We start from the raw sequence: 27,821 nt of genomic DNA, 5'->3' as shown, positions 1-27,821 counted from the left end.
TTGAGCTTACTATATTTAACTATATCAGACCAATGTACATGCACAATTCCGTCTTTAGAGTATGAGCGGAAACGTGTCCTTTTTATCCCTCCTTCTGTTGGCAATTTTTCTTTAGAGAGGAAGTCATTCTGTATTCTCTAATATCTTGCTTCCTTAGCCTCGCGAATCCTCTATCTATACACTTGATGTCATTTCTGAATTTCATACCAGCTCAATATATAGCAAAAATGTTTTTGCTGTTCAGTATAGCCAGAAATCTCTCGCTCCTTCTTTCTTCTGATCGTACCCAATCCTAGAAAATAAAAGGTTAAGTAAACCAGTTTTGATGATTTAGCCCTGCATCTGATTTGCAGACGTAGACGAGTGCATAACAGGAAAGCACAACTGTGACGCTAACGCTAATGCAGTCTGCAAGAACACTGAAGGATCTTTCGAGTGTACCTGCAAACCAGGGTATTCGGGGAACGGAGTTAACTGTACAGGTGATTATATTTCAGTAAAGACCCGGATCGCCTTAATGTTAAGGCTATTAATTCAGTATTATTTTGTCTCGAGTTCACGCGTTTGAGTCCCTAAGTGGAATCCAAAAGTGACATTTTCAAATGTACAAACAAGAGTTTGAAGTCAAGCCTTTGATCGACAAAGTGATCGATGTCATAATTATTTAGCAATTACTGAATGAGGCTGAGAAAACTGCATGTGAAGAATCATGTCACGAGCGAAGAGGATGTTATCCTCAATCTTGCGGTGACTCAATCCAGCTTGATCGAAGTTTAGTACATCTGATCAATCCACTGAAAGCGTTACTTCTCCCAGTAAAGATAGATCATAGATAATAAAATAATCAAATCGCAGCCGGCTGAAGGCTGCATTGTTTAATTATTTACAATACAATAAAAGGTATAAAATAATGGCAACAGACTAATTACAATTTTGTAAATTAGGAATAATGATAATGAAGAACTGAAAAAGAAAGGAAAAATAACGTATTAACACTTAATCTTACATCATAATAACATGTTTGGACGAACGCACATGGTTGGTTTGAACGAATTTTTGCAGCGCTTTGTGCGAAAGTGGGGCAAGTCGAAAACACTCTCATGCCTGGTCTTGTAGTAGCCTTGGTGGTTCGGAGAAAGCAGGCAAGCGAATTTGTGCTGATGCGAGGATATACTATTAAACAGCTTAATACGCTGATCGTTACGCCTATCATATAAAGTGCTGAGACCAAAACAGTGTTTGTAGGATTTATCAGGCGCTGTTATGGAGAGCGCTCCTTTTTGTACACGCTCACTTAGACAGTCGGGTAGGCTATGGTGGAAAATGGACGAGCAATATTCTAGAACGGGTCTCATTACTGTACAGTGGAAGTCAACAATATCTTTACAGCTCAAGCTGAACCAAAAAAATACAAACGCTTATTTGCGCGTTCTGATTGGCTCCCGTAACTAGTAATATCCCTGGATATTCACTATTTCATTTGTTCATGACGGGATTCTGCTTCTCGTTTCGCGACAGTTTCGAAAGATGAAATTTTAGCGGTAAATGAAGCAGCTGCACCAACAAATACCAAGAAAGCGGAAAAATTTGGCTTGTCGGTGTTTACTGGTCGCTAGGGAAGAATTTTCTTACTGAATTTGGAACAAGATCATAACAAATGATCCCCGAAACATTGTAAATGAAACGTCAACAAACTCAAACTAAGTGATTTTTATCCAACTGATTTGGTAAATACTAAAACAACTATCCCCCTCAGGGTCGGTTCATAACGCTAGATATTTCCCTCGACACTTTGCGTCTAGGTATATCCCACCTGACTATTATGATCACCTGCCCTTCGGGGGATAGTTGTATATTATATAAACTTTCCACTTGAGATCGTTAATAATAATAATAATAATAATAATGATAATGATAACGATAATGATAATGATAATGATAATGATAATGATAATGATAATGATAATGCTAATGATAATGCTAATGATAATGATAGTGATAATGATAATGATAATGATAATGATAATGATAGTGATAGTGATAATGATAGTGATAGTGATAATGATAATGATAATGATAATAATAATAGAAACAGTACTTTCCTTAGTATCTTTGCTGTCCCCAACAATCCTGTTTGCTGGATAACGTTCACGTCGATTCACTTCAACTTTAAGGAGTACATGAAGAGAATCGGCGTGAACGTGAAGTTGGAAGTTATCCAGAAAACAGCATTGTTAGGGACAGCAAAGATACTAAGGAAAGTACTGTCCCTGTAAGAAGAAGGAAAAGAGAGACCTGGGACCCGTGGTGCCTTGTTGTAACCTGCTCGCAAGGACTATAAACCAGGCCGAACATCCTGCCTGAGTCTACAAGGAATGGACATAATAATAATAATAATAATAATAATAATAATAATAATAATAATAATAAAACTTATATAGCGCCGATATCAATATTACTATTTTCATCAGCGCTTAAGAATAAAAATATTTCCAAAAAAATTACTAGGACTGCATAAAGTATACAAAGTGCATGAACCTACCAGAGTTAAAACAATTATGTCAACACTAAAATTATAAAATTACCTAGACTACTTAAATGGTAAAAAAACTGCATAAAACCCACTAAAAACGAGATTAAAGCACATAAAATTACAAGAAAGCTTTCTGAAATAAAAATGTCTTGCCTGTCTTTTGAAAAGATGTTACAGAGGGGCTACTCCTAATCGCATAGGGACATGAATTTCATAGTTGAGGAGCAGCAGCAGCAAAAGATCGATCTCCTAACGTTATTAAAGTCTTGATTTCACAGGGTTTAGTAGCAGTGCATCACAATCGGAGAGTAAATTGTATTTACATGCTTCTTTAAGATTAATAAGTTTCAGGAGATAAAAAGGTGCTAAGCCAGTGATAGCCTTTTACGTTAACAGTAGTATCTTAAAGTCAATTTTGAATTTAACCGGCATTATATATACAGCAACGGTCTTACGTGGCAGTATTTAGATTCCTGGAAAATTAACCTAGCGGCAGCATCTTGGACCCTCTTTAGCTTATTAATCTGGTAGGCTGGCAGGCCATAGAGCAGGCTGTTACAATATTGGACGCGACAGTGTTATACCTAAAAGTTTGGCACTATTATAACAGCTAGTTCCTTCTCGTCGACCACAACAGGGCTGAAGACGTGTTTGTTATTTTCAAAGTCGATGATCATCTCCTTGCATTTGTCAGCGTTTAGTTGCATGCATTGCTCACGTGACCAGTCCTCGACGGCACTAACTGCGCTTTGAATGTCACCCTGTGCACCTCGCGGGACTAACTGTAGAGAGATTAAGCATCGCGTTTACGGCAAACGGCAAACTTGAGATTCAAGTTGAGAAATTTTTAAAATGAGAAATGAGTGGATAAAATCAGCTGAAAACAATTCTTATGGATAAAATTGGCCTGAATCTACCGATTTTCTTGTAGTTACAATGAACAGAAAACGACTAGTGAAGGGGAAACTTTCTTACGTTTGCCGTTTGCCGTAAACGCGATGCTCAATCTCTCTATTAATATCATCAACGTACAAAATGTGTTTCTATGTGTCCACACTGAAAACCCCTGAGGAATAACGATGTGCCTAGTTTGGTTCCTTGAGGCACACCAGCGGGCACAGGGCCTCATTCATAAAAACAGTCTCTAGACAAATTTACGCGTTGTTGTCTATGCGTTAAGAAGTCGGCCACCCAGAGGGCAACAGCGCGAGGAAAATAAAGGCCGAAAACTTTGCGCACAAGTAGGGTGTGGTTTCTGAGATCGAAGGCCTTCCCGTAATCAAATGGGACGACTCTCACAGCAGCCCCAAACCCGTCGGTGGCTTGCAACCAGGTACATGTAGCATGTACGTAGGGGCGTGTAGGGTAGAGGACGCTGGGATGCAGCCATACTGATTTGGATCAATCACCTCCAGAACCGCGGGCCGAAATGGAGAGCGACGACAAAGTCCTGTGCAAGTTAAGATATTACGAAGGTTAGGAAGATCGGACGAAGATTTTTATTGATGTCGATAACAGGTTTTAGCTTGGGAACAGGCACCGTCCTGCAGGATGACGGGCATCTCTGCTCCGCGAAACTGCTGTTTTGCACAGCTGTAACTGGGCAAGCAAGGATGCCTGCGTACGCCTTCATTATACTACTCCATCTAGTCCTGCCGCCTTCATTCTAAAGCGGATAAAACAGCAGCTTCGGATAGGGTCAGCGGTGACAAATCCTCACTGTGTGACGGGAGGAGTTCAAGCCTTTGGAAGGACTCCATAGGTTGTAGGAATCCTGAGTTGATTTGGCTGGCAATCTCTTGGTCAGACAGAAGAGCGAAACCTCGATCTATAAGTTGGCAAACAAAGGGTCTGAGCCAAGAGCGAGAGCCATGTCAGCGATTCACTTGACCGCACTCCACCACTAGCTAGGCTTGGTTTGCTTTTGGTGGTTCGCTTTTGAAGCGTAGTAGTTGCTACGGAGAGCTATATCTATGTCTAAAGGAAGAGCCAAAATGAAAAATCCGGCCGGATTTTTTGCGGTCGCTACCAGTTTCCAGCAAACCTCCTTAACGTGTACTAACCAGGCTTTTGTACTTTTTACATACTATATCACTTCTAAAAGTAAACAGTAGTTTTAGGCGCCGAATTTATTCAGACCATACTCGGTAATTATTGGGAGTTTCAAGAAACGGCCTTTTGAGAGAAATAATCAACATTTGATTTTGAGTGATTACCGGAAAGCATATGACATGATACCACATAGCTGTTGTTTGGAGATGTTTAAAATAGCTGATCATGAGAACTGTGAAAAGGTTTTTTTTATTAATGGTTTGCAGACATAGAAGTAGGGTTATCATTACCAGGCGATAGGTTGGAAGTCATTAATTAGAAGAAGAGGCATTTTCCAGGGCTACTTGTCTTGTGCATGATTCTATTAACATTGGTGTTGAGAAAATCAACAACAGGTTATGATCTTGAGAAGGATTTGAGCCTAAACATCTTTCTTATTGACGATTTAAAATTGTTTTGGAAAAGTGAAGACCAAATAGATTCGTTGGTGCAAACTGTACGGTTGCTTAGTGAGGATATTAGATGGAATTTGTATTGAAAAAGTGTAGTGTGTTGAGTAATGATAGAGGGATGAAATTAAGCCCCGTTAGGGTCGAGTAAGTGTCGCCGGAGTAAGGTTGAGGTAAATCATTGATGTGCATAATGTTCAAGTCCATGACGTTTCCCATTGTTTTAACCTAGGGAAAAAGTGGGTTCCTCCTTACTAATAAGTGTCTTCCTCCATATCTAATGAGCTTTCCTCTTATACAACAGGAACAGGCTTGTCTAGAATTACCCGGTAAGTAACTTGAGCCCGGTTTTCCGGAACGGCTTATTAAAAGGATAGGAACAAGAGAAGCGATCACCTAGCAACACGAGAAACGGCTTATGTTTTGTATTATGATTTAAGCGCTAAAAATCGGATATATGAACAAAACACACACACACAGAAAGTGGAGCTGAGAACTCTTTATTTCAGTTTTGACTAGTCATTACAAAACCGCTTAGTCTCAGCGCTTGGTGAGCTTATGGTCTTGTTATTATATACAAGTTAAGAAGCCTACATTTGCATACAAAATGGCTCCACAGTAAAAACCCCAAGGGATAACCTTGACTTGTTATTATAAAAACACAAAAAAACAATTATTAACTTAACAAGGATCAAATGAAACACGCTACTAATAAACGCTAGCAATAAAACCAGTCCAGAAAGATAAAGCCAGATATCTGTTTTGCAACCAAAAGTATCGCTTATCTTTTTCATCGTCCCGAAGATCGTTTCCAGAAAGCACATCATCCATGTTGCCCTGTATTTCTTGCATAGCTGGAAGAAGCGGGACGGGCGAAAGATTTTGCTGCTTTGGGTATTTTGGAAGCTCTTAAGGAATATTTTCTTAATACCCTGCTTGGTTAAAGCCAGGGGGGGGGGTAAGCTACTTCCCATACATTCTCTTAAATGAAATCCAAACGATGTTCTCACAACTTGCAAAGCGATCGGCAAAGGTCTTGCCAGCGGATTTGTGTACTGATCATGCGCATTACGTCAAAAACCATAGCTCAACGGTCTTGAGAAGAAACAAAAACATGGCGATCGAAGGCGGGACTATTTCTCACGATTATATTTTGGTAATTCGCAAATTTATTGATTTTATGTCGCTTTTCAGACATAGTGTGTGGTTTTCTTTTTCTGTTAAACAATTTCCCTCTGCAGAGTTTGGAATATGCAACTTATAGCTCGATCCGTACAGCTGATAAGAACCGCCGAAGAGCTAGAGTTGAGCTATCAAGCAGTGTTTTGCTGCAAACCTTAGGAAAGTTAAAGTCGCTTCAAGGTACAGAGCTTTCAGTAGTAGTTGTGATTTGTTTATTAGGATCGTTTTGAATTTTAACTTTGGATTCAAGGTGTTGACTGATCGTAATAAACGAATCGAAGTGAAATGTTATGAAGTGTGAATGTTTATTCAGTTATGATTGTAGAGCTGTAAGCTCATATTTATAAAGCTCTCTGAATTACTTGCTTCCGATAAATTTGACACTCTCTCCAGTAATTTTTATCAGCATCAAGTTATCCTTACCCGGCAAAAACGATGTAACCTATAAATCGATCGAGCGCATTGTTGTTGGTTAAGATCTAACACGGTTTCCCCCGCAATTTCAGTACCGAAAGACAAATACGATATGAAAGAAAAACAAAGATGCATGATATTATTTTTTTTCAATTTTTATTTTTTCAGTAAGCATTTCTGATTTCCTCTGCCGGTCGCTTCTTGCTTCTAAAAAGTCTAAAAATATTTGCTGTGGGAAAAGTACTGCAATTTTCCGCTGACCACCACGCGGGTTGACCGCTTTGCAAGTTGTGAGAACATCGTTTCTCGGTCCCAGACCTCGTCTCTTCCCCCCCCCCCCCCCCCCGCTGGTTAAAGCCCTCTTCACTGGGCAGGAGGTTTTTTCGCAAGGAGGAAGTTATCTTGGGTAGTAGTTTTTAGATCAACCAAAAGGTCTTTTTACGGCCTCTTCGTACTGATTTAAAAAGAAATAACTTTGCCCGGGATACATTTGCTTGGCCAGAGTCAAGTTTTGCAATTTGTCTCGTGGATTCTTGAATAGCAGCAAATAATGACCGTTTAGGCTTATGATGCGACTTCCCTTCCCCTGATGAAATAGATTCTGCACGATATAAATCTCGCTGAGATTTCGATGATGAGAACCACGAGTAAAGAGGTTCACAATTCGCTTGTCTTTACTGGCGTCAATCATCTGATCATCAAACACGATCAGATTCTGTTTGTTCACATCAAAATAGGAATCCTGCTCCAAAGCCGTAGGAATTCCCTTGATAAATTCAATGTGTGGCATGGCGATTATCATTTCTGTATACGCAGGCCGCCATTGTGAATAACACCAAACGATCCTTTCTGGGGGAAGGTAAATTGCCACTGAAGCTTTATGTAATAGAGATAGAACCCAGGCTGCTTTTCCGGACTTGGTCATTCCGGGAATCATGGAGGTGAAAGGATGCTAAAAGCGAAACCGCTGACATTTCTGTGAAGACATCGAAACTGTTTGAAATGGGGTGAGACCAGCATTGCGGTGTTTAGACATCGCGTGCCTTTGCATGCTATTCTTTCTACTAAACGATTTTTCGCAAAAGGAACAGAACCAGCTCATGTCAACTCCTCAGGAACAGAATGTAGACTGAGAAAAAGGTAGAACGTTGTACGTTTATATAGGTTTGGCAAGCCATGAAACCACATTTCTATTGTTTTCGTCCACCACCAACAAACTTTACCACCACATTTCTATTGTTAAGTTATTAATTGTTTTGTTGTTGTTGTTGTTGTTTTTATAATAATATGTCAAGGTTCTCTCTTGCGGTTTTTACTGTAGAGCTGAGCCAATTTGTATGCAAATGTCGGCTTGTTAACTCGCATAATTAACTGACTAACGGCGCGTGAAAATGACAAGACCGTCTTGTCATTTTCACGCGCCGTTAGTCTATGGCATAGGCTTGCCAAGCGCTTTGAGTTAGTCCTCTCCTCGAGATAGAATAGCTGGATTTTGTGCTTGAGTTTTGTTTATGTCCTATGTTTAGTCATGATAATTTAAAGAAATGATTAAAGATTTTTCAGTTACACTCAGTAACGATAGCGTGTTCAACAACTGAGCTCTTTCATTTTGAACACAGAATAGTTTCTACATGACCCAATCATCAGGGTTAAAAGAGACCGGGCAGTTCTAGGCAAGCCTATTGTTCCTATTGTATAAGAGAGACGCTCATTAGATACCGAGGAAGACGCTTATCAGTATGAAGGAACCCACTTTTTTCCTAGGTTAAAACAATGGGTGACGTCATGTACTCGACCCTTATGCATATCAATGATTTAGCTCAACCTTACTCGACACTTACTCGACACCAACGGGGCTTAATTTTATCCCTCTATCACTACTGTGTTGGTAATGACAAGGGAAAAGAAAGTAAGATTTGAGAGTATAACTCTTTTGTATGGGCGGATAATGGGAGAAATTGGTGAAAGAAGGTATAAATATTTGGGGATCATTGAGGCGGATTTGATAAACGAAAAGGAGATGAAAAAAAATTCAAGAGAGTAAAAAAGAAGGCTGAAACTAATGTTGAAATCAAGATTGAATTGAAAGAATAAGGTTATAGCGACGAACACCTGTGCAGCAGTCAGTGCTGATCAAGTATGGAGCAGGTAAGATGGGCAAACGAAGAACTGAAAACATTGGATAAAATAACTAGAAAGGTGTTGACAATGAATGGTGCTTTCCATTTCAAAAGAGATGTTGATAGGTTGTGTGTATCAAGGGAGGATGGAGGTCGGGCCGACTAATAATCTGTGAGGAGTGTGTGAGAGGTGAGTAAAACAGTTTTGGGTGGTGTGTGAGGAATTCTTGGGACGTTTTACTGCAAGGGGTAAGGGGTAATTAATTAAGGTATATTAAAAGTGAGGAAACTGACAGTTAAGTTGATTGAAGACATCTTGGAACAATGAGCTGAAACTCGACAGTTGGAAGGAAAAAATGCTGCATGGTCAATTTTATGAGAAATACCCGGAACAACACATGTAAGAAAACTTGGAGCTGGTTACGAAAAGCAGACTCGAAGATCCAAACAGAAGCAATCATTTGTGCAGGCCAGAAACAGGCTCAGAGGACCAACCATGTAATTGATACCATGTTAACTGCAAGACTGTGCGAGTCCCCCTTATGTAGGTAATGAGGCGAGAGTGTAAAGCATATTGTCTGTGAATGTAAAAAGTTAGCCCAAAGGGAATATAAACAGATACATGACAATATTGCAAAAGTAGTTCGTTGGAAGTTATGTGAGAAATATCATCTGGGAGAGAAGGACAAGTGGTACGAACACGTGCCTGACAGTGTGAGTGAAAGCGATGAAGTTAAAGGGACAGTGTCCCGATTATGCGCACGCGCGAGCGTCATCTGTTTTTCTTCAAAAGACAATAGAACTGTCAAATTGACTCGACAAGATTTCCTTCCGGACCGCACCGCCGACAGAGATTTTTTGTTTATATTCTCAAGTAATGTTTTAGACTTTCGAAGAAGTCTTTCGTCTTATATAAAAATTTGGCTCGCGATTCGAAGACTCATCTCGATTTTATCGCTAGCTGGGCCGCCTCGCGACCCGGAAATCTCGTTCCGCTCGCTTTAAAAACATATTTTCTAATGTGAAACTCGTGTCAGAGGTCAATCGCTCCAAGTCCAGTAATATCTGCCTGATTTCCTCGCGTTCTAGCCTCAAACGTTTGAAAGACATAAATAAAAATGCAATCTCAACGCTATGAATCATCACAAAGGTTAGTCAAAAATGATATTATGATTTCATGTCACTAGTTTTTCAAAACATGTAGCGCCTGTTTGTTTGATTTTGTCGGCCGTAGGGAGATTCATTTAAAAGCATACTAACGCGTCTTTGCAAAACATTCTGCTCCACGAAGCACCCCAGGGGCACCCAACGAGGATATAGTTCAAAACCACTAAAGCATAGCATTGTTGAACGTATTTTAGTATTCAAACGGTAGATATAGGCATATTTTTATCGCCTAAAAACTTTTCATCTGTTCGGATTTCCTAGCTGAAAGTCTAGTAATCCGAAGATTATAGGGATAAAAACTTACCTTCTCGAAAATTTCAGCCAGGAAAAGGCTCCCGAAAATTCTAAGTGGCCTTTTTTAGGGTCAAAATCCGTTAAAAATGGGTAATTATACCATTTTGTAGATGTTCGAAAATCCTAGGAGGGGCAGGCAAGCAAGAAATTTTACAACAAATGCTCCGAAAATTCTAGATCTCAAATCGTCTTCCGAACAGATATTTTCCCGAAAATTGCCGTTGGTGCCCCTACTCCCCTCCACAAGATCTCCTCAGTCACATCAATGTCTCAACGGTTTCTTTCTTACAGTCTTTATTGTTGCTGTTTCATTTCTGCGTATTCCTTTCACAATTATCTGAACTTGTATGGAAGCTAGCAGAAGAAATAAGCCTTCAATCGGCATCAAAGTGCTTCCAATCTTTTGGTCCTCCGGCCAACGGTAATAAAAGTAACGCCAAAAAATCCAGATTTTGCCCAAATCGAAACTTAACAGGAACAATATATCATTGATCTATAATCCTGAGAAGTTTTAGTGTCGTATTGAACCCGGCCAAGCGCGATGCAAACAGATTTTTCAAGATTCTCTTACTCTCCTCGCATCTTTTGATTTCGCGACATCCTGTCCAAAAATCAAAGTTTGGTGCATGCGCAGTAACGGGATACTGTTCCTTTAAACCACTGTGGGATGATGAACATCCAATGTGATCATGTCATCAATGCTACAATAGACATGATCATGTGGTTGTAAACAAACAGGAGAGAGAGTGCGCCATTATCGATATTGCTGTAGCAGGGGATAAGAGAATTGTTGAAAGGAGAATGAGAAGGTTATAAAATATCAGGAGCCCAAAATAGAAATTGCAAGGATATGGAACATGAGAGGAGATACCGATGTTGCATGATCATTGGGAAGTGTGACAAAGAACTTGGATAAGTGGCTGGAAACGTTGGACATTAGAATTAGTATTTCATTAATCTAAAAAACTACACTACTAGGAACAGCAAGGATTTTAAGGGAAGTATTAGAGTTCTAGAGTAAGGAGGTGAAATCCAAGGGGCCTTTGGTCAGGGATTATGACTCGCTCCTTTAGCAGGTAAATCGGTATGAGCAGCCAATGTACAAAGCAAGAGATGATTATAATAATAATAATAATAATAACAATAATAATAATAGTAATTTTAATGATAGTTATAATACTTATATTGTTAATAAGGGAAATAGGTCTGAGTGGAGTCAGGAGACCACATAGCTGGAGTCCGATTTGTATAAAAATAAGTAACTGTACCAAAATTTGTGATAATTTCAGATTTTATGAAACTAAAACACAAGATCTTGTAAGAGTTTCATGCTGCTAGAAGAAAAATATAAATAACAACCACAAAAACCAAAAAAACGTCGAAGAGCGTTTGCGATGGAGTGATTATTGTACCATTACTTATGAATATATGGCGAGTACTGCCTCCGCGCACTGTATCCCACTACAGTGTTTTTATCATAATTAGAAGAGCGCTAGCATTTAGTAGTGGTAATAGGACTCAGATTAGAATCAATTCCTTCTGTAATCATCGGAGTCATAGAGAAAACTGTTTCTCAGTAGTCCTTTTGTGGTCGAAAACACTATATATAGAAAAAAAAAGACAAGCTAAATAGTAGCATCTCCTGTTTTTCAGACGTTAACGAGTGTGCTACAGAAAAACACAACTGTGACAACAGCTCCAAATGCCATAACACCAAAGGATCCTTCCTATGTATCTGCAGGAGGCCAGAATATTTCGGCGTTAATTGCACCGGTAAATATAATATACATTGAAATAGTAGATTCCTCTGATAAAAATGGCCGCCGTGTAATTGGGGTCTATCAAATGGTGAAATCATGTTCATTATTGTCATCATTGGTATCGCGTTTATTTCTCCTTTTTCGTTGACAGCTATTTTAGAGAAGAAAAAAATCAAACCAGAAAGGTTCGTTGAACTCGTTTGGTTTCAATTTGATAAAAGCACATGAAGATTTGACATGATCTTTAAGGTCAAGTAATACCGGCAACATTTTCTCTTAACTTGTTGCACAACATTGTTGCATTCCAAGTTCAAAAGCGTTTTTGCCCTTCGAGTTTAAGAGTGCAAATTAACGGTGCAGCCTTGTCTAAAATTAATCTGCCCGGTATTTTGGGCCATGGCTGTTTGTACGTTTGATTTTGTGTTAAAATTAGTATTTATTATTTCAGTAGCTGTTAATACTGGTCTCAATTCGGTGGCTGAACACCGAGATAGTGTGTCTTTAAACTTAGAGGTTGCCAGTGCAAACGATTCACGAGACTAGGTAAAAAACCACCCCAAGCATCCTCTCCCCTCAATGGAGCTTTGCGGTCTCTGGGTTAAGGGAAGAAGCTGACGTTAAGACAGATAAGAAGTTTTTAGTCAGACCTTCTTGTTCCATCTTAAGACATCAGATAGTTACAGCAGCAACAGAACTTGTAAAATACTAGAAACCACTTCTTTTTGCAATCGTTGAAGCCTTTATTGTACTCTCCTCTTATTTTTAGCGCTCATGGACTCAAACATATTGAAAACAAATTCTTCTTATTTCTACCATCTGGGAAAATTTCTGGAGCCAGCGGTTGGGAACAATTCTTACTGGCTACTGTGCTGGCGGGCTACATTGCACGGCTGGGATGTCTATACACAGTTTCACAGACGCTGCGATGGAAAAAATGACACAGTTACCATAATAAAAAAGGGTAAATACGTTTTTGGAGGTTACACGGACATTCCTTGGGGTAAGAATATTGCTTGCTCAGTTCAAAAGCAAATAGCAATAAGACGTAAAGTTGAACCAGACCAGTCTTCTTAACTATTTTTACTGCTGTAAGAACTAGGGACGCTGGTTGTTACTTATTAACGATTCTGTAAAATTGCGGATATGTTGAATATCTATCCTCCCGGTTCCTGGCGAGAAAATACATGGACCATAGTACTGACTCAAAGGTTACCTAAGTTTTCTACACAGGCCACCAAACTATGACGGCCCACGGGCATTTTTGTCTGATTTTTAGCAACATAGCTATTCTTACTAACTGGAGTACGCTGATTTCGATTATTTATGTTGCCAAGCTCAAGCTTGTGTTAAGGTGGATTTTAGGGCATTTCCCTGTGACTTCACTGTGCAAATAAGGAGTTTTCATTCCTTTCCCAATTTTAAATTTAATAGATCCAGAAATGGTTTCAAAGGGCCCTACATACATTTTAAAGACTATTTAGAGAATTTATATAACTCCGTTTCTGCGAATTTCGAGGCGTCACATGACAGTTGACCACACCCTTTGATATAAAATTGACACAATTATGGCTAAAGATGTGATATTTTTCGTAATAATTTTATTGAGATAATTAAAAAGTATATTAAAATAAACCATTCTTTGAGCACATGCTCTTGACAATTATTGCAAAACCTTCCCATTCCTGCACTTTTCCTCTCACTAAATAAGTTACAAGACCAAGGCAACTTCGAAATTCAAGTAAGTTCACATAGTTTAGGATAGCTGGACTGCTTAATAAAATGTAGGTGCATGGAGACATCTAAAAAGAAAAGGAGCTGCAGCGATTCTCTCAGTACAGACGCTGAGGAGTGGCTTTCCACAAGGACCGACGAGAGATGTGCAAAGCTGCTAGAAAGGCACGGAAAAGTGTTTGTGATGAGCAAAATAAAGAGACAATAAAAAGAGAAAGCGTAAGAGATGTAACCACTCCTAGGGCTTACCACAAGTTGCTCGGCAACTTTTTGGCAACTTCTCGTACTTCGAGCAACTTCTCGAGTTATCTTCTAATTCTGAGATATCGGAGCAGCTTTTAGTGCTTCAAATTGCCCTTTCTTCCATATTTCACAATGTTTAAATAAACAATTTCTGAATTTCCTGTAAAAAAAGAAGCCAAATCCTCCCTCCTGGGGCAGATCATGGGCGCAAGATAAAAGTAGCCGGCGCGGGCTGCTAGGTCAGCTGTTTTTAGAGAAAATTCATAATGGTGGACGAAGATTCACACTCGACTGACTTGTGTCTCAGGTGAAAAAGATCATTCAACATTTTTATTGGCTCATTAGACTTTCTGGTTTTTATTTAGGACAAAGTTATTTAGCAACGCTGGTTACGCCGCAAAATTGCACAAAATGCTTAGAAATCTTACTTTTGTTGTACAAGCTGCATATTTTAGCATCAGACCAAAAAAAGTTTTTTGTTTTTTTTCGAGCAACTTTTGAGGAACTTTTGTTTGTTTTTTGAGCAACTTTATTGAGAAATACGGGAAACTTTTTGAAAAATCTCGAGCAGCTTGTGGAAAGCCTAACCACTCATGACTCACTTCGTCTCACAATGGCACAGAAATTTGTTATCGTGACTTCATACACAAAGTGAAAATTGAGCTTCTGAAGGAAAAGCTATATGTTAAATAGGCACCTTACGATCCGACGACGGCGACGGCAACGGGAACGCCACAAAAGCAATAGGTTTAATTAGCAAAACAACAATTTTTCACGTGAATTGCGCTTTTTTGTACATTTCTTTGCCGTCACTGCACGAGTACGACGTGAAAATGTTTAATTTCACGATGTACAGAGGAAGTACACAAGCGACGTCGAAATTTCCTCTCTCTTTGTGAACTTGGATATGGTTCTTAGGAATTCAACTTTAGGAGGGTTCGCCTACATTTGACAAAGTTAGTGACTTGGCGTAATCTCGATGAAGATTGAAAGAACGCGAATTCACTTTTTCAGCGACGTTTTTTCTGCCGCCGCCATCCTAGGGTCTTAAGGTCCCTAATAATCCCCCCCTAACGCAGAAGAAAAGTATTTCTTTTGGCAACGAGGCGACCTCCACTTCATTTAAAAGGGCAAGTAGCACGAAGTAGTAGGAGAAGTGTCGCACCTGTACAATGGAGTCTTTCTGTACTTTGCCAAAAATCCGAAAACACCGAGAGGCGCTCAAATCATTTACATCATTCAATGTAAGCAATTCAGTTCCAGCAATTGAATCATCTTATCTGGATTTAACCTGAATTTCAGACGATTACTTCGAGTTGTTTTTACTTCCTCAGTAGGGTCTGAATCGACTGGCCGCTAATACCGTCCAGTGACATCACTACTCATTTTCCTAAGTCATGCAAAAAGTAAAACACGATTTTCAACCGGCAAACAAAGAAATATCCTCTGGAAATGTCTACACGATACAGAAGTACTTTACTCTTTTTGAATGTAATTCATATTAAACGTTTAAACTGTCAACTGCATGCAGTAGTCTGAAAGAAGTCTGTTGTACGTTTAATTCAATACTCAAACTCGATCGCAATCACGCAGATAAAACAAGCTCATTAAAATACACACACGGAACACTTCAAAAACACAACGATTTGCTTTTTCAAAAAAAGAAGCTATTTGGTGCTTAACGAAGAAGAAAAAAAAAACAAGAAAAAAAAGTTAAACAGAATCATTACACTTGACGGTGGAAATTACAAGACTTAAATCCCAGAAATTTTCGCTTTCGAATTTTTTAACTCCACGCAAACATGCCAGGCATCCGACTCGGCAATCCCCCTAAAATTTCTCATAACTATACATAATTCTGCGAATGTTTGGACAAGAATCAACCAATCAAACACTACCCGGTTTTCGGGTAGTGACGTCACACTGGACGGGATTAGCGGCCGGTCGATTCAGACGTTGCTAAAAGAGTAAAAAAGGACTCGAACTAAACGTCTGAAACTCAGGCTAATCTGGATAATGCAATAAAATTCCGCCTAGCTGAGGTCAGCGATCTCATTGCTGCAAAAGGGCCGGGAAGGTACAAAAAGTGTCTGAGCGTTTAGTACCAGACTGGCAAAAAGAAAGAGGAATCTCAACAGGCAGTTATCGTTATGATTTTATCTGCATTGAGCTCGGCCACTATACTGCAGTGTGTAACCAAGTACTCCAGCTATCTGACGTATGGCCGGGATATAATAAGCTAGCCCAAAAAACCAATACAAACATACCGCAGTCATCTATCAACAGGAAAGCATCATGAGAAAAGTTGGAGTCTTGTTCGAATTCTTAAGCACTGATACGGGGGATTACATCATACAAGTTATGATGTACGCTCCTAGTTACCCAACGCTGTTTGTAGATCTACTGCATAAGGAGGGCCATATACAGCTACAACAGCCAAATCCTTAAGTTGGACCCGTCACTGGGGGAAGAGACAGTCTGTTCTTGAAAGAGATAAATGGCACCGTTGTCCTAACTGGTTCTAAACCCGGACAACTTCCTGAGGCAGTTCACTACTAATAACATTGACATCAACCATTCGTTACTAGGTGGAAAGGAAACTTTCTACGCAACACCGGTATCTGGTTGACAAAGAGGCCCAAATAAAACAAAGCATTTAGCAAGCTTGAGGCCCAAAGTGAACTGTGAAATTACTAGGATTCAGCATTGCACAAGAAAAACAAAAAGTTGTATATGTATTCCTAAGTACATTACAAAAAAATAATGGCTGTCTTTACACTAGGCTGCTAAGTTTTACTTAACCAAAAATTCGTGTGTGAAGGCCTAAGTAAAATCTCAAGTAACTTTACTTTGCATCTCATTAAAGTCGGAAAGTTGAAACGATTCAAGAAAGTTTCAAGCGACTTGAAAAGCATCCTTAAAACCGACTTAGCTGACTTGCGGTTACTTGCGGTTTCTTGGGGTGCTTACCATTTGACAGAAGAATCTGGCTGGGGTGTCGAAAGCATAATGGTAAGCGATTTACCAGTTTACCGTAGAGTTGCCACATCCGTTACGGTTTGAATCCGGAGGGGGGACGAATGCGTCTGGAACCGAGAAATTGGTAGATGGTAAGCAACATTCCGTTTGGTTTGTACCAACTGGAATGAACGGACTACCTCAAAACGTACTCCTCAATTTTTGGTTGGAATTTCCGAAAAGTGACCTTACCATTTACCATCCATCCGGAATTTCCGAAATTCTCTGTCAAATGGTAAGCACCTTTGAGGTTTGAGAAAGGCGAAACACGTCAATCAATCGTAATTATGTTGCGTGGGAAAATAGCCTTAAGTTAACCTGAAGTAAAAAAGAATCGGTTGTGTGTGAAGCTTTATTTTACTTGAAGTAATTAAAATTTGCTGCTCTTGAAATATTTCTTAGCTTATTTAGGCTCTAGTGTAAAGACTACCAATGTGATAAGTATACAAGTGATAAGGTGATTTTCTATAAGAGGGCGTGGTCAAGTGTCACGTGATGGCTGTATGTTAATATAAGCAGCGTAAAAACAGTCAGAAATTCTGAGAATATTCTTTTTAAAACACTAAGAATGGTTTAAAAGAATTTCTGTCTCTTTTAAATTTGGAATTTTTAAAGGAGAGAAAACCCTCATTTGGACAATGACGTCACAATGAAAATCCCAAACTCCACCTTAGCACAAGAACTGAGTTTGGCAACAATGATTTTCAAAATCAGCGTACTCAAGCTAGTAAGACTACCTATGTTGCCAAAATCAGACATAAATGCCTGTGGGTGTCACATTTTGGTTTCCTGTGTACCCGACCATACCCGCGCAAAAAAGTGAAAACTACCGTATTATAATAACTCACAGCAATTTTTGCGGTAAAATCCTTTATAATTACCTGACGGGATACCCGTCGAATGGAGTATATTAGATACGTCGTCTTTACCCGCGGCGTTCTTCACCATCGGTAGGCCATTTCTGATTACAGGGTTATTAATTCTTTCATTTAAGTCCAATTCTTATTTCCTCAGTGGCACTTACCAAGGTAACATGTAGATTTAGCGAGGGCCAAAAACGAAGCTCTCATTTGATCTTTTAAGTAATGCCTTTGAAGAAAGCTGTAAACCTGAGGCTTCGATACGGACAGTTGTTAGCGGATACCCTATTTTGACAAGTGGATGTCTAATATCAAGTTAATCACAAATCGAATATACCTTAGATTAACGCTTATAATAAGTGAGTGTGACATTTTACATGCGCTAATATGAAAGCGCGGACGTAAGGACGGAAGATTGTGTCACAATTAAAATTTCTTGAATGCATAGATAACCAAATTTTATTATCCATAGTGCCCGGCTGCTTGTGTTTCGCGAGCACGAGAGCCCCGCCGTTTTACATAATGTTTACCTACAATCCTTGTCACATTACGTTGGGACACCCCGTGCTGTACCCATTTCCTGACAAAAAAAAAATGTGCTCCTTCCCTCCCAGTGTTGTTGTTGTTTTTTTTTTGCTCCTGTCATTCCAACTCGCAAAATCCAACATTAAGGGGGTAAAAAATACCACTACTGTCCCAGCTATTGTGACGAGTGTTGTAGGCTTGTCAATACTTGTACCTTGGTAAAACGATCAAGTCAAACAAGTCGACATCATGTGTTCTTATTTTCATGGGATTATTACGGGATGAAGAGAAATGCTTTATTATTTTGTTTTTATTTCATTTATTTATTTGTACGGCAAAAATTTATAACTTCGAGGAATCCATCTCCTCGGGCTATTGTGTCTAGTTACATATTTTGCTTTTGTTGTTTACACTTTTAGTTTTTTCGATCAAGTCAGTGCGTGTGAAGTTCCAGGTGGGGTACCCCCATAAATTTCGGATAGATGTTTGTCTCCGAGGGCCTGAAGTACTGACCCTATTTTAGGATGAGACAAACGAAAACTGATACCTTATTTAAGGGCGTGTCTCCTTAAAAACCGACCAGTGATTTCGATCAAAAAATTAACTTTCCTTGTATTCTAGGATATTAAAGTCTTTACCTAATTAGTTACAAAAATGCATTTTGTTTGACCGGAAATGCGAAACATAATTTTTTACGAATTTTTGAATTTTAGGCCGGCTGGCACCGGCGCCATAGCCTTTGAAACTACAAAACTTGCCTACATTGCCGGCGCTACAGAAAACAAACAACTCGTTCAAAAAGCCCAATTTTCTTTCTTATATACGGATTCACCACTCTAGATGTCCTAGCCATATTACAGTTCCGAATTATTTATTCATTTTAAGGGCAAGAATCTTTTTCCTTGCACGTGTCATCAGCCTTCCATCAAAACACAAAAATAGGGCAACTTTAAGGGCAGTTTAAAAAAGTGTGGCACCCTTCTGAACTTTGCTATCTGTATTAATACAAACTAGAAACGATAGTTAAACGTAAAAAGGAATAAAATTTTTGTGCTTTTTACGTTTTCGAACTTGACCACCGTTTGAATTTCCAGAAATTTCGAAGACAAGATAATCAACGAACACTTGCCTTGTTATTCTCCTCCTTTAACTTCGCTGTTTGTAATGTCCTTCTTGGTTTGTAGAGCCGAAATACTATTGTGCCTTATCATTTGTCCTCCAACAGAAGTTTTTGTCTTGTTTGTGCTAAAAAAAATGGCGCTCGTTGCTGGTCGCGAGAGTGACACGGTTGTTTCGTGACATTCAAATTTTTTTCCGCTATTTGTTAGAGGTAATTGCCTTTGAATCGACATACATCGATAAATTTACTTCTTCAGTTTAACGTAGATGCATTGAAAAAATTGGCTCAACACATTTTAGGGAAGAAAATTGAGAATTCACCAAAACACTACCAAAAGAAAATGAGGTGAAGCTACAAAAGTTCGTTCCAGGCCGCACTGTTTTTCGGAAAATCATTTGACAGGATTAACACGTCGAGGATTTTTTTAAAACGTTTCTACGTAATTATGTATAGGTAATGAAACCCAATAAAACTAATAAAAAAGTGTACAGCTCTTTAAAATGATTCACAAGGGCAAGGGCTAACGTACCTGGGCCGTGGCCACGAAACGCGAACTCTTGCCCCCTTTGCTTACCACATAATTTATGCATCCGAAGAGCTCATGTAGCTTTTGTAGCTTTTCCATCGGGTAGCGGTAAGCATTAAGATTAAGAACCTGGGTCTTAAGGTTCCTTGTTAGCGCATATTTTTTTGCCTACAAAAGAACAAGCAAGTCACTGGAAGGATTTTTGTTGTTTCGATCTGACCACGGAGCGCATGATCTAAATCGTTGATACCCAGCGTTTGGCCCTATTACTTCAGCAATGCATATTTCTTTTTCCATGTCTGTTCCCTCATTCATTCTTTTCCATCTCGTTGCTGTTCTAATTTAAGTAATGACGACCTACTTTCTTAGAGGCCAGGTCTGAAAACAGGTATGGATTTAAGAGGCCAGGTCTGAAAAACGATGTCAAACTGAAATGACCTTTTTTGGTCTGAAAAAGGGTCCGGGCGGCACACCCCCAACAAGGATTCCAGGAGTACCCCCCGGGATAACACGTACTTCCGCGCCAATGTGGATCACCACTAAAAAGGTTTTACTTCATTCTATGCGTATTTACGACAGACATGCCAGTGACTGCAGACTGTGGCTCAATCCAGGTGCGATGGGTATACCACGGGTAGTTTCTGAGCAGTGATGTGCATAAGGCTTCAAAATTATTTGTAATACCAATTACCGATTGAATAGAAATTTTTGTAATGCTACAATACATTGTCTCTTCATCTGTTCTTCTGTACATTTGCTCCCAGAGTAATTTCCTCTGGCCAATTGCAATGCTTATTTTCCCCAAATTTTTGTTTTTGCGTCTTGACCGAAGTACTGTAAATAGCTGTATCACGACAATGATGAGCTTGACTTTCGACTCATATCGACTCATGCAGAGAAGTACTTTTTCGGACTGATTATGACGGGTTGACTGACAAATGGCAAAATCAACTCAAAACAGTCTTATTCCCTAGTAGGATTCGAGGTCTCGAAAAATACTTTTAGAATAAAAATTGATTTTATCAAGTAAAATTGTCAAATTTCCGCGTTGTTACCTGAGTCACGTTCATCTTCTCTACTAAAAGCGAAATGTCTATTAATATTAAATTGACTTTCAAGAATACTAGAAATCTGGATGCAGAAAAAATAAATAGTTTGTAAAAATCTTTCGTGCACATTTTACATAAAGCAAACATCCAGAACTACTTTACAAAATAAACTAGCCTGCGTAGAATGGCGGTCTTGTCGCGCGAAGCTCGCACGAACATCGCATCTCCTCGTGGTTTCACAGCCCTCGCCCGCCTTATAAGCTTGTACTGCAAGCCAGACCAAAACTACGCAGGCTAATAATATAACTGGAAAAATCAAACACATAATGGAACAAGTCCTTTTAAAGGTTTAAGGAAAACGTTCAAGAGTTATTCTCTCGACCTTCTCTTTATGTAAAATTGGATGTACACTTTCTTAGACAACTCAGTCGGCACAGGTTATCGCCTCCTGATCAGCATTAATAATACTATGACATTTACTATGACTTGAAGAGTAGTTTTGTTTTCAACTGAAAGGTAAAAAGCTAAGTCCGTACCTCGAAAGAGACATGACTATCTTCGAACCAAACCTGAGCCCTACACCCACCCTTCTAAACACAGCTACTTATAGCTACACGGAAAGGGGAGAAGTCGAAAAAGGGATTGGAGGTCACATTTGGGGATCGGCCTTTAGACTTCTCCCATAGAAGGCCGCGCAATAACCAACTGTACCAATCCTTTCTCCTCAAAAGCAAGTGAAAACGCAAAGTAGCGCAGTAGAAAGCCTACCGGACCGAGTGGGACTTGTGTTTCCAAAAACTGAGTGATGTTACATAATCATTTTTTAGCTTTTCCTTGCTCCTAAAAAAAAGATGTTCACACGTCCTTAAAGGGCGACAGTTTCGATCCAGTTGCAGCCCAAATAATGATCAATTATGCCTCACACATACGAACAGACCCGCCCTGACGAATATCAGTTTGTATTTTAAGTGGTTCGTCATATCTTTTCTTTCTTTCTGCAACGTACATACTGAATATGTTTAACCTCGAAAATCTCTACAAGTAGATTTTCCCAAGGCAACAACAGACAGTCGAACTGTACCCTCCTTCGCTATGGTAAAAAAAAAACAACAACAACAACAGCTCGTTATTAAGAACAGTTTGCTTTGTCCCTGGGGAAAGAAAATCCTTACATTTTCTCTAAATTCACCCCGAGATGGTCCTAAGATCTTTTTTTTGCGTTAAAGATACAAAAATAGCGGTTTATAAATATTTAACTCTTTGAAACAAAAGGAATTAATTTTTAACATTTTTGTTAACCGTAACTGAAAAAAATTAACCGAAAGCCGTAAAAGAGTCAAAATTTTAGCCGAAAGCCGTAAAAGCCACCTCCCCATTGAGACCCTCTTGTCTGCTTCGTGTCCAGTCCACGAGGACTGGGCTTGTCACGCATACAACTACGCATACGTATTTCAAATAGATAACTGGGCTAAATTGCTTTCTTAGCGTCTTATCGCGTCACATTTGCAAAGAAATTAGTTTTATTTGCCCAAGAAATTTTACTGCCATCTCTTGAGGAGTCGATCCTAAAGAAAAACTATTTTTAGCAAAGACCTCGAGGTCGGGTGTCACAAACCAGTCACGCTCGCGGATACGACCATTTTACAAGCCAGATAACATTGCAACAAAACAAGTATAAACACGGAATCAACGGCCAATATAGTTTCAGACGATTAAGAAATAACCTTAAAATGAAAAAGAACTAAGGTGAGATCCATCAAGCCATTAAGTGAAGTTGACTTTCACGAGCAAAGCACAAGGCAAGTGTTCGTTAATTATCAGGTCTTCAAAATTTCTGGAAATTCAAACGGCGGTCATATTCGAAAACGTAAAAAAATATATATATATATATTCCTTTTTACGTTTTACTATCATTTCTAGTTTGTATAAAATACATATAGCAACGTTCAGTCGGGTGCCACACTTTTTTAAACTCCCCTCAAAGTTGAGCTATTTTCGTGTCTTGATGGAAGGCTGATGACACGTGCCAGGAAAAAGATTCGTGCCGTTAAAATGAATAAATAATTGGGAACTGTGATATGGCTAGGACATCTGGAGTGGTGTATCCGTATACATGTATTAAAAAGAAAATCGGGCCCGGCTTCTTGAACGAGTTGTTTGTTTTCTGTAGCTCTTAAGGCGCACCCCTACAAAATGAGGAGTCAATTCAAGGGAAAAAAACACAAACTAAGAATTTGAAGGCAACACATACCCTGCGTGATCAGAAGGCCTTTTCGTAAATTAATTGTCAGTCACACGCGAAGAAAAGGGCGTGAGTAAAGAAACGCCGAAAAAGTCTTCATTAAGTCGCTTTCATGATACTCTAAGGTAAAGTTCAGCTAACGGACCATTTTTTTTTTCTCGTGTAGCTGGGCATTTATACCTGTAGACTCTTGAATGTTAACCAATTGATAACGGCGAGAACACAACACTAACAAGGGAAAAATTGATTCAGTATGGAAGAATAAGACCCTCAAATACGCTCTTCTCACGTATGGTAATATGCCCGTCTAACCTCGTTTTTGAGTAAAACGTCCTTTGAAATGCTAATCAGACGACGTTTTCGTATTTGAATTTCAAAAGAATTTTTACCCGTAAACGAGGTTAGACGGGCATATTACCATAAGTGAGAAGAGCGTATACCACACTTTTTCGGGCGTCACATTCCTATCTAGCCAAAATATGGGAGTACCCCACTCCTCCCCCCTCCCAAATCTCCAAGGAGTCAAGTTGAAGTTTAGTAAATTGTGTCTAGTTTAATACCTACTGCAGCTATAATCATTTCTGCACAAAACAGGTATCAAACTTGTTATGATCCCGGAATTTGTTCAATGAGGCCCTGTTGGGGAGGGGGAGGGTAGGGGGAGGGGGTTCTTATCCCTTATCCTTGTAAATCTAAGAGGAGATATCCCTTATCCCTAAACGTTGTAAGAACGTTACTACTAAAAGTCAGGGAACACGCAGGGGGAGGTGCTGGGGGAAAAACTTGCCCCTTTCCCCGCACTTTTTGTGGGAAAGAAAAAAAAAAGTTTGCTACAAATTTTTGTAGTTACATTCATGTTAAAAATAAAGAGGGTATAACTGTAGCTGAAAAGATGCAATAGTCATTGTGATTGTTATGGCTTTGCAAAGGCTCGATTAATCCATTTCCAGAGGCGACTTTTTCACGTGTAAATCAGCGGCGATTTCACAAAGACTCTTCTCGAGTGCTAACAAAAACACAATAACCATGCAGCCGTTGTCTCGTGGGTTTTGCGAATATAGTAAAATGGGTTTTCTTGGCGGCAAAGATATTCCCACCTTATTATCCAGCTTGCGATCCTATAACCAATAAAAGTAAAGGGGAGAAAAATAAGTGTAGATCATAATTAATGTCGAACCATGATGAACTTTCATTACTCCCTAAAACAATTCAATTATCTCCAAAATTATTTTGTCAATTATCCCTTACTGGTTCCCTTATCCCTAAGGAAAAGGTCTGAAAGGTTAGTTACATCACATGTCAATGCAAATAAGAAATGCATTATCATTGGCGTATATCATATATTATCTCTGTATATCTGTCTTTAAAGACTATGTCCATTTTCATAACTAACTGTAAGGAATAGCAATACAATAGACAAAGGGAGGAAAATAAGAAAAAAAAGGAAAGTTGAAAAAAATGTGTGATTCCATTTCACTCATGGTTCTTATTAAATTTGTTTTGTTTTAGTTTATGATAATTCATTTAAAGTCAAGAATAAAAATAAAAATAAATAAATAAATTCAAACTAAGGAAAATACACTACAGAGTAACTACACCACAGTGTTTACTCAAAAGTTAATACTTACGTTTTGTTGGTTTGTTAGAGTCCAGTGGTTTGTATGGCTTCACTCGCAAGGCGTTTATAAATTCAATTAGCAATAAGGAAGAACTGGATCCCTTTGTGGTTGAGGTGAGGAGGCCAGACAAGGCAATTTACAGGTCGTCAGGGTATGGTCCAGGCTTTGGTTATGACATCGACATTGCTAATAATGCCAACAGTAACAGCCTCTCAATCGCACGCCTTGGCTGGTTCTACCCTGCTCCTGCTGCAGTGCAGGACCCGGACACAATCCTGGCCGGGACTTATTACTTCTCACCTGACGAGGTAGAGGTATTTTATCTTGACCCAACTCAATAAATATAAAAAGAACCATTTCATTATTTACGGCCAAAAAACATGCAGCTATATTAACATACTTACTACCTTCAAAAAATGTACATCCCAATGTATATTTCTCGACAACGTAGAAAATCTTTCTTTCTTATTTTCTTGATCTTAATTTCTTAAACACGAGACAGGAATATAGTTCTTGCTTACCTTTTTAAGTTTTTTTTTTACGTTATTTTATTTTTAGTCAAGGAAAGTAAAACTGATAATGATTTTTGTGATTTGCGTAAATTACTATTTTACTGGAGTAATTAAGCTTTAATTTCATTATAAGTTTAATTGTTTAATCATTTTTAGATTTTAATAAACTAAGGCACATTTTTTCCCAGCCCGAGCCAGCTGTCTGGAAAAAGCGAATTTCGACTGAAATTAACGCATTTAAGAACCCCAATGATAACGTGAACCTGCACTGTTATAACGAAAGAACTCACGTCAGCTTAGATCAATTTAATAAAACTTTTACAACTGCTGTGAAGTATTTTAATAGTTATTTTTAAGATTTGTATTTCTTCTAAGTTTCGTTTTTCTATTACTAGGTGAGTCAAGGTTAATTTGGATTTGGTGCGCATAGGCATTTTCCTTTTTTTTATTTTGTGATTTTCAGACTTCTACTTGAAGGTTTGCATAGCTCGCGGATTTACTTAATGCCATTTTAATTAGGAATATTGTTCTCTTGCCGTGGTCGGATGTTAGTTTTTCATATACGTAATCGTGTTTTTCATGTCAGAGCTGACCTTGGTTCATTCATTAGTCTCTTTGAAGTTCCTGTTTGGGTTTGTTAAAAAGCGTTTTAATTATTCATCGGTTTGTAGCTTCTTGTGAATCGCAGCCATGTAGGTTCAGTAATACCAATTAAAACATTACCCACGCGGCCGCGAGTTTATCTTGTTTTTATTCCTACGGTCAGTTACCCAAACATGTCCAGCTTTGGCTATAAAAACCGTTACTACGCTAAAAACTACTCACTCACCAGCGAGTAAGTATTGAGTAAAGAAGAGGAGTAAGAAGATTAAGATTAAGATTGTTAGCAAAAGTCAAAAAACAGTGAAGACCAATGTAAATCAGACTCCGGGTATCTCATAGCTATAACTAAGCGAGCGAGTTGCTCGAACACACCCCCGACTCGCAAATCCCCATGAAAATCTTTTTGCATTACAACTTAAAAACGCTCCCGTCAAATGCAAAATCTGGTTTTATTCTTTTCACTTTAGCATTCATAGAAGATTGTAGTGAAAGTCATTCCGGTGCATGTCTGCCGTGTTTAAGACATTGATATATACATTGACATTCTTTATTTAGATATGCAGTTAAAAATTAAACGCAAGTTTAAAAAAAAATTTAGTTTTAATTAAATAATCAGTCAAAGGCCTCGACAGATCGGCCTTAGTATATTCAAGGCCGAGTTTAATAAAGTTTACTTACTTATGAGAAAGTGTCTAAATGTTTTCTTTTCTTCTCCTTCTTCTTTGTTATCATTAAAAAACGTACATGCTACAAGCAAGCTTGTTTTTGATTATATATGATCAATCCTCTTTGATAAGCTCGTTTAACGTTCGACTCATGATCACAACGGCAGTCAAACAATTTGTATTATTTTAAACAAAACTGTCTTAAAAGGCCTCGTCAGGGCTATCAATTTAAAAAGCAAAACCCTTTCAATTAGTGCGCATCATTTGAATTCCAAACATAATGGTCCCGAGATTTGTTGTTAAAAACTTCATATTTGGCCTTTTAAACTGTCTCCTGTTGTCTTTTTTGCAACGGATGACAAGGATGGACATGGACTGGCCATGGACGCTAAATAGATTTCTATCTTTATACTATTTGATCTTTTAAAAGTTTTTGATGGCGTGGACCACAATATTCTCCTGCGCAAGATCTCATACCTGGTTGCTAGTTCGCAACTGGTTACATGTACCAGGAGCCCATCATGTACCCATCCAACCGATCACAACATCCATGTATTGATCTCGCATTTTTACAATGTGGTGATGATATATTAGAGTACAGACACATGATGGATGAAGTGGAGACTTGCTTTTCTATTTTTTGTCCAACATGGACGCGATTTCGAAATTGTTTGCGAGTTCGTTTGAAGCAAGTGAAAGCCTTTTAAAAATGGCTTACTAGGAGCTGTTTATAGATAAGAAAAAAAAAAAGAATAAACCGAGACAAGTTCTTGAACGACTTGAAAATCTAGGACAAATCCTCGAACAGTAAAGCGGTACGAGGCAAGTATGTCGTTGTTTCTTTTCTGCTCATTATGTAAACTATATAGATTCCATATAACCCTGGGTCTGTTCACTAATATCATATATAGAAGACGTCAAAATTTGGTTAAAACATCAGTGACACACTCGCATGCGGCTCAGTGCAGCACAGTGCCGCATTTTTGTGTTTGCCACATTTTAAAGTCATCTGGAATTACTGAACAGGCGCACCGCGCACTGCAACATGGAATCTATTCGTTAAATAGTCATTACCCAGGTCAACTGAGCCGTGTAAGCCTGTTCCAGGCGTTCAGTTTCTGTGGACAGCACAAAAAG

The 27,821-nt window shown here is 38.8% G+C and overlaps 1 protein-coding gene across 1 annotated transcript; it reads left to right on the top strand.

Annotated features, from left to right (window-relative positions):
• The first annotated feature begins 414 nt into the window (after positions 1–414).
• Positions 415–26,121, top strand: LOC140946915 (uncharacterized). The gene is made up of 4 exons (XM_073396016.1): positions 415–482; positions 11,865–11,984; positions 12,738–12,971; positions 24,932–26,121. Exons 3-4 carry the CDS (start codon positions 12,743–12,745, stop codon positions 25,243–25,245), a joined length of 543 nt encoding a protein of 180 aa, XP_073252117.1. The 5' UTR covers positions 415–482; positions 11,865–11,984; positions 12,738–12,742; the 3' UTR covers positions 25,246–26,121.
• The last annotated feature ends 1,700 nt before the right edge of the window (positions 26,122–27,821 follow it).

Source organism: Porites lutea, chromosome 8 (genome assembly GCF_958299795.1).
Source record: "Porites lutea chromosome 8, jaPorLute2.1, whole genome shotgun sequence".
Classification (NCBI taxonomy): Eukaryota; Metazoa; Cnidaria; class Anthozoa; order Scleractinia; family Poritidae; genus Porites; species Porites lutea.
The sequence above is the reverse complement of the archived record's forward strand: the minus strand, read 5'-3'. Positions and strand labels throughout refer to the sequence as shown.

Bases quoted from the DNA above. Each gene is read 5' to 3' on its own strand.
- LOC140946915 (XM_073396016.1), top strand. From the start codon at position 12,743: ATGGACTCAAACATATTGAAAACAAATTCTTCTTATTTCTACCATCTG. The intron at 12,972-24,931 runs GTAAGAATATTG...TTGGTTTGTTAG, and splicing joins TTACACGGACATTCCTTGGG to AGTCCAGTGGTTTGTATGGC.